Source organism: Oreochromis aureus, linkage group 13, assembly GCF_013358895.1.
Source record: "Oreochromis aureus strain Israel breed Guangdong linkage group 13, ZZ_aureus, whole genome shotgun sequence".
Classification (NCBI taxonomy): Eukaryota; Metazoa; Chordata; class Actinopteri; order Cichliformes; family Cichlidae; genus Oreochromis; species Oreochromis aureus.
In genome coordinates, this window is record NC_052954.1 from 7,574,338 (window position 1) to 7,582,697 (window position 8,360).

The 8,360-nt window shown below is 40.8% G+C and overlaps 1 protein-coding gene across 1 annotated transcript; it reads right to left on the bottom strand.

Annotated features, from left to right (window-relative positions):
- Positions 1-3,702: 3,702 nt before the first annotated feature.
- Positions 3,703-4,985, bottom strand: LOC120443414 (homeobox protein otx5-B-like; the record flags this gene model as incomplete). Its single annotated transcript, XM_039622085.1, has 2 exons — positions 3,703-4,419; positions 4,815-4,985. Coding segments are annotated over 2 exons (888 nt in total), but the record flags the coding sequence as incomplete, so codon positions are not given.
- Between the last annotated feature and the right edge of the window lie 3,375 nt (positions 4,986-8,360).

Sequence of the window (8,360 nt, forward strand, 5' to 3'; positions counted from 1 at the left end):
AATTCTGTGGTACGTTTCATTTTTCTTTTCCTTTCACCAGCACTGTATGAAATGATTTGTCCGCGTATATACCCTTTTAATGATTCCCATAAAGTGCCACCGCTTATATCAGGAGTATCATTAAGATCCAAGAAAAAAACTATTTGTGAATTAATGAATTCTTTAAAATCATCATCAGCCAATAATCTACTATTAAGACGCCACATCCTCTGAGGTGGTGTATAGTCAGGGAATTTAAGTTTCAGTGTGACCGGGCTATGGTCAGATAGTACTATACCAGGGTACTCTACATTCATTACCATAGGGGTCAATTTATTGTCTAACAAAAGATAATCAATTCTAGTATAAGTTTGGTGTGGCGGGGAATAAAAGGAGTACTGTCTGGTAGTCGGATTTGCATATCTCCATGGATCGAATATACCATATGTCTTACAAAAGGAGTTAACGCATTGAGCAGATTTACTTAGCACACGAGGTGTTGGGCTAGAGTGGTCCAGAGTTAAATCTAGGACACAATTCAAGTCTCCCCCCAAAATCAAATTATGTGTGTCCAAATTAGGTAGTAACGAAAACAAATCCTTAAAAAATTGAACATTATCCCAATTGGGTGCGTATATATTTGCCAACACTACTGGCATATTGAATAATTTCCCAGCTACAATAACGTATCGACCATGTTTGTCTTTTATGGCAGTTGTTTCTATGAATTGTACATTCCTGTGTATAAGGATGGCCACTCCTCGACTCTTACTATCAAAATTTGAATGATAGATCTGGTTGAATCCCCCCCTACACAGTTTGAGGTGGTCTCTGTTTAACAAATGTGTCTCTTGCAAATATACTATCTCTGCTCCCTGGTCTCTTAAATGTGAAAAGATCTTACTCCGTTTAGCCGGTTTATTGATCGCCCTTACGTTCCAGCTCATCAAGTTTGTGCCCATTCTGCTCACATCCATGTTTGGTGCCATGCCAGGAGTCCACAGCCCAACATGCCCACTAAGCTCCTATGCTGTCCACTATCTGGATCACACCCTGAAGATCTGGCAGCAAGAACAGAAAAAATAAAGGGGCGGTGTCTGGGAAAAAACGGGGAAGCAACACACACACATACACAAGTAACACACAACACATTGCATATATGAACATGAACCCAAACACAGTGCTCTTTAACAAGCACTCTCGTGCCCAACCGGTCCACCATCTCCTACACGCCAAGCCTACCGTGTGCGGCTCCGTGCAAAATATCCCATGGTTCTAAAAATATAATATCACCCCTCTAAACTACTCACCTCCTAAAAGGAGGGAAAAAAAGAAAAAACAGTAGGGGGAGCTTGTAGCAAAAAGATCTTTGAAAATAAAATACAGTAATACAAAAATAACATGTAAGTAGTATAAAGCAGGGCCACAGTATTTCTTAAACAAAATTTTCAAATATAAAACAATAAAATGAGATAGTACTTTGTCAATATTGTAAAATCTAATCAACAATATCTTTCCTGAGACATTTAAGTCCTTACACCAGTGTAGCCCTTATACTTAGCCAAACTCAGACCAGCCCATATACGTCACCCGGGATTCAGTGTCTTCTTGATGAACTCCATGGCGTCTTTTGGGCTCTCGAAGGTTTTCGTTTGTCCTCCTTCTGGTGTAATCACCAGCGTTGCCGGGTAACGGAGCCCATATCTGACCCCCCATGAGTGCGCAGGAGGCTCCTTGCTTCTTTGAAGGCTGCTCTCTTGTTGTTTACTTCCTGGGTGTAGTCTGGGAAGATGTGAATCCGTCCACTCCGACCTTCTGGCGTTCTCTCCATTTCCCTCGCCTTCTTCAGTATCTCCTTCTCTATATAGTAGTGGCATCTCACCACGAACGCTCTCGGTGGAGCCCCGGCTCCGTCTCGTCTCGCGCCGAGTGTTCGGTGTGCTCGGTCAAGCGTCGGTGTCACTGATAGCCCCAGTTTTTCTTTCAGCAGTCCAGCTATGAACTCCGGCGGCTTCTTGCCTGTCTCAGCTCCTTCTCTTACCCCCACGATGCGTATGTTGTTGCGTCGTGATCTCGCCTCGAGGTCTTCACTCCGTCTCCTCAACTTCAGCATCTCCTTCTCCATTTCTTTCAGTTTCGTCTCCATGCTGGTTATACTGTCAGACTGATCGTTCAGCGTGTCATCCACTTCTTTTTTCCGCGCTTCCATCTCGTTAGCCAGACTGATGGTCGTCTCGCTTATCAGCCTCACTTCCTCACGTAGCAACTCAAACTGAGCTTTAGTGTTATCTTCCACACTCTTAGCCCACTTTTCCATCTCGGCTTTTGACTCTTTTCTTCCTTTTTCTATTTCTTCTTTGCATCTCATGATCTCGGTTTTTGTCTCCTCTCTGTATTTTGTAATCCCAGCATTCGTTTTTTTGCTCTCGGACATCATGTCTTGAGCCCACTGAGGCATGTTGTCGGCGTGTGCTGGGCTAGCATTGGCTTTGCTAGCTGTGGCGGCAGGGTTGCTATCCGCGTGCAACTTTTCTACGCCGGCACGGGTCTGTCGGTTGGACATTTTCGGTCATAAATTGCCCCGTGAGCACACTCGTTCACTCCAAAGCACGGATCATATTAAACGAGCTTCCTCAAAATGGTAGCAAACTGGCGATAGCACTATTTTGACTACTTTTACACGGAGCCTCCGCACGCACATCTTCACACGGCGAAGCACATCCGGGACCCCGCCAAAGAGCTGATAAATATAAAAGCCTCTAATTAAACCCAAATAACTGAGTGGATATTTTTATCCACTCACTATGTTAACTGGAATTAAACTGAAAACTTAAACTAGCTGTGAAAAAAAAAAATCTTTGTTTAAGTTGAACTTGAAAAACTAAACTAATATAAAATAAAAATAATTATGTAGAAAATAAACTAAAACTTAATTGAATTCAAGGCAAAACAAACAAACAAACAAAGTAGAAATTACAGAATAAGAATCACTGTACACGACACCATGATGTTGCAGTACTATGTTGTAAGTTATGAGTCATGGATGCAATGTGAACGTTCATTTAGAATAAACTTTATTGGCAAAACATGCGAACATAATAACAGAATCATATTTATAACTGTATATTCTCTATATTATCATACACTATATGTCAGCCATACAACATAAGAACAAAGCTTAACAGAATCAAATATATTGTATCAACATCTTCGTTTCCCAAACCAATAATTAACCTCACAGGGCTTCATAATCTTTACAGCAAACAACATCCTCTGTTATCAGATCCTTAAAATTAATCAATCAAAATGGAAACATTATACAATAACATCTCTATATCTATAAATTATTTTTGTTAAAATTATTTTTTACATAAAGTCTTATTACAGATTAAATTTAATTTCAGCATTCATTAGGATTTAACATGTTTTTATATTACTCTCCATAATGTCTCTGCACAGAAAGAAAATCCCTTTTTCTCATATTTACAACTCACAGGCACCATCTATGAGCAGAGCCAAATCTCTGGTCATGAATTAGCTGAGAGTACATTCTTGGAAAGGGGAAGCCAAGAAAACAGTATTATGCAATATAACAACTGAATTTTGTTTCTTTTTTTTTTTTTTTTTAAGTAAACTTGAAGAAAATCAAAAACAATCCTAAAAATGTGTAGTAATTACTGCAAAAACATGGCTTTTTTTTTTTAAAAAATATTTTGAAAATCGTCAAACACTTGAGCCATTAAAATACTCATCATAGCCATCAGAAGTAAGGGGCTCCTCTCCACTGACTCCGTTGTCCAGTCCATTTCCTCCCAGCCATTCCTCATTCAGCTCCCACATAATATCTTGCAATGACAGCACTGGCAGTGAGCTATGCTGGACCACTGGCGGATGTCCTGCATCCCTGCCGTCCTCAAGAGCTGCTACAGTCTCCCCAATAATCCTCATCTGTGGGGTCGGGACTTCCAGACAACCCGTTGGGCTGCTCTCTCGGCTGCTGTTGAAGTATCCAGAATCAGGAGTGTCTGCTTCGAATATTTGAAGGAGCTCGTGTATGTCTGAACTAGGGTGCCTGGAGGCTGCCTGGCTGGAACTTGAGTTGTAGCTTACCATCTCCACGGAAGGCTGACGCCACGCAGGCACCCCAGTGTTGTTTTGGCAGCCTGGCTGAGGCATGTACTCCCACAGGTTTGAGCTGGGGTTACTGCCCATTGAGCCTCCTGGTTGAATCCCATACGAGACTCCACACTGTCCATACGCTCCGGTGGCATTGAAGGCAGGAGGAAACTGTCCATTGTTCAACACCTGCTGCATTTGAGGTGCAAAGGCCTGTGTGTGGCGGCGAGCCTGTGGACTGTGCGCTGGGCTCTGAGACTGCCACTGGGCTTTGCTGGATCCTTTTGATTTTAGGGTGCGAGCTCTTCGGTTCTGAAACCACACCTGGACGGGAAATGAAGGAAAAATACGTGAGCTTAGATTTAAAAGCAGTACAGCTAAAGCACTCTATTATGCTGTGTTAATAATCGTCTTTCTCTTTTAAGCGGAAGCTATCAGCTGTCAGTGTGTCTCTTCCCTCAAATAAGCTCCTGATAAAAACAGCTGGTGTTATCTCAACAGATAAAGACATACAGTGAGCGCGGTATCAAGTCCCCGCACAGCAACAGTGGAAGAGGTACAAAGTCCATGAGGGTCTTTAACCAGCTCGCAGGTCGAATAATGTCAAAAGTATTGTTATTTTATGTTAAAAAAAGGGAAATCCTAACCTAATCTAAACTTACAAGCTGTATTTATTTCATCATTATATTAATCTTGCTCCTTCATTAACAAATATTTACCTGGATGCGGGACTCGGGCAGGCCTGTGGTCTGGGACAGGCTCTCTCTGATGGTGATTCCAGGGTATGGGTCAGTCTCGAAGGTGGCGCGCAGCAGCTCCACGTGTTCTTTGGAGAAGCTGGTCCTCTTCCTGCGACTGGCGGTGCGAGAGGAGCCGTTGCGGAGGACACAGGAATGGCGTCATCTGTGCAAAGAAGAGAAAGAAGCAGATTGTTCCATCAGATCAGACGGGATATACAACCTATTTTCTTGCTGTACTATCTTTGCAGCTACATAAAGATGTAAAATGTGGTAATCCAGCTAATAGTTTTCTTGTGATCTTGTTGGTATGAGTCACTGTGCAGTGTCCCAGGAAGCTGACTGTTCATCCGGATGCAGTGTTTCCAGCAGGACAAATGTTTCTTCACTCATCTAAGTGACTCTATCAGTCTCCAGATATCACTTGGATGAGAAATGCTGCGTCTCAATGAACAGATTCAACTTTCTGGGATTTTAAAATTGTCAACCTGGGTGATTGAGCGTGCAAAAAAGCACGCCACACTTAGTGCTGTTTGCACCTGGTGGACTGTTTGACCCAGGTAGAAAAACCTGAAAACACACAGTTTAGTTTTTCTAAGTTTTCAAACCTGGAGAGCAGCTCTTACCATTAGAGGAGTCGTTCCACATGGCAGCAGCTAGAATGGATCTCTGGATGTGCAGCAGTTGAGAATGGAGGTCACTGCCTTTCCCTCGAAGTGTCTCTGAGTGTCCCTGTTTACCTCAGGTCACCTTTTATGAGCTGTCACCTGAGGCCTCCACAGGTGATCCCAGTGGCGTCACGGCAGCTGGATGGCTGACTCAGAGTACCCCACCCCTTGACTCCGCCCCCACCCACATACCCATTATCACCTAAGTTGATTGATCGTCGAAACCAGTTAATTAAAATACGACGTGCATGTGATTGTTTGCGTTTTGGGATTGTTGGCACATGATGGCCGTCAAGAAACAGTAAATATACAGAGCAAGTGTAGAGCACGAAGATTAGCCTGCAACTTTTCTGTGCACATATTTATATATCAATACACAGTTTTATATTTTTTATATATTTGTTTGTGTTTTGCATATATTTTTATTGTGTTAGTGTTATATTTTATTTGTGTTAGTGCTCTGTGGTTTCATTCCAGTAATGTGGATGCATTGAAATGTGCAGCAGAAAGATATAATGTTATATTTTCACTTAAAGGAGGCCACTTTAGAAGCCACTCGTCTTTAATGCGAATATGACAGCAGGGAGTCATGTGATGAGTTTTAAACAGTCTCCTGATGATTAATCAAAACATTAACAATCTTGAAAAACAAACAAACACTTTTGTGCAATTGGAAAAGAGCACTCTGAGTTTAAGCTTGTCAGTGTCTTTGCTTTGCTCTTCATATGCAAAACACCAGCACAGCTGTTATCAGAAGAGGAAAGACAAAGGGGACCTTCTTGATTAACTGTCCTGGTCCAACAGTAGCCTCAGTAATTGGTGGGTGTGTGTGTGTGGGAAGGGGGCAGATTGTTTAACATGTCCAGGCCTTTACTGAGCTGTGGATGCAGTGACCTTTAACCTTTATGTGTCAAACTCTATTTTCTGTCTTTAAACTAAATCAGATATTACTTCTTGCACTTACTATGCACGGGGATCCCCCCTCAAATGTTTGCCTAAGTCTTTGGCCATTTTTCACGCAGCTAGCTTTTATTGATTCTTCTAAAATCAAGAAACGCGGTGCCAGAGAGCAAAGTGCACAGATCTGTAGTATGCATTATTAAAACACAATGCAGCTTTGAAGTCTCTGTGAGTTATCTGATACAGGCGTCGACGTTTTTCTTTTTTGTGGTTATCTGTTCCTGGAGCAGAATCAATGTCTCGGTGTGTGAGACCGGCTCCTTTAAGTCCCCCTTAGTTTTTTTATCTGTGGGTCCTATATCCAAATCCCATCACACATCCATTATCAAAGTCCTGCAAAGTAATGGGACCTTCCATCATGACCAGTGTGAGGTAATGTTTTGAGCAGAGCAACTTTACCAACTGGAATAAATCCGATTTTTATTTTTAAATAAAATGAAACGCAGATCTGTCTTTGAATATAAACGCCATGGGTGAGTTTGCACACAATGACGATGTGATTAAAGTCTGCTAAGCAGCTGATCAGCCTACAGGTTGTTCAACTAATGGAAAAGAGTCTTAGTTTGATACCGCTGCATGAGCTCTCTATATAAATATATAAATGATATTTTAAAAAATGACAATTTTATGCAATTTTTACATTTCATATCAGCAAAACAAATTTTAAAAAAAAGAAAATTGGAGCAGAAGATTTTAAATAAATAAACAGCCTATGTCTATGATTTCTGGGTCTTCAGGCTGCAGTGTATAGAAAACACACATGGTTCTCTAGAAGAAGTAGTTACATTAGCACAGTTCTTTTTTGATAAAGGCTAAAATCATACAGTGCAACAACAATTTAAAAGAGAAAGGAAGAGGAAAACTGTAATAAGATCTGACCAATCATAATATAAAAGTCCCTTTTTTATATATCATCAACATTTAATTCTCTGTGCAAAGGAGGAGAAGGACATCTGACTTGTTATCAGTGCAGTTCAATAGCCAGCATCCATGATGGGAGGTGCATTAAAGCACAGAGCATGGCTAACGTGCACATTTTTTAGGCATCGACCTTTATTTAATCAGAAAGTGGAACTCTTGACATCAACAATCTCTTCGGCAAGAGTGTCTTCGCCCAGACAGTCAACATTAACTTAGCATTTTTTTTTTGTCAGTGTAAGGTCCACACAGAAAGGGTGCCAGGGTTCAAACCCAGGACCTCCCTGCTGTGAGGCAACAGTAGTAGTTTTCCACGAAGGCGTTGTTTATTTCAAAAAAAGGCAAATATCATTCTGGAAGAACAATTTACATAAGAAAAAACTTCAACACTTCTATGTGCATCTCTGCACTGATTTAAATTTGGTTTGAATATGGCTGATAAATTCACAAAGGTTTGTTAATGGAGAGCCAGTTTAGCACAATGCACCATACAAATCCAGTTAATGTATATAGTGTGTCTGTTTATGCTGATAACTGTTGTTGTACGTGATGGTTTCTAGTTTTAAAACATGAGTGTTGTCATTTCTTGACACTCACTGTTTGTCTCAAAGATATTATATGTTAAATTCATCGCAATGAAATATTATGGCAGCTATAAACAAGTACTGAAAACAACTAGAGAATCAGACCACATGTCTAAAGACACTCAAATCCTTTAACCTTACCTCAGGGTGATCAATTTGTATGTTCAGTCTAAACTCTTATTTTTATAAGAGTTTAGTTTATTATAACTGACATTAATTACTGGTATTCATTTATTATTAGCATTATTTTTATGTTTTGTTTTGGGTAATATTCTATTATCATTGGACTTTTCAAGACAAGCATTTGTGGAAGAATGCGTCTTTCTGAAGGGCTCGCTGAGCTTGAGCGTAGTTGTGTAGCAGGATCCCACCTTTGCAACGAGTCAGTTCATGAAATG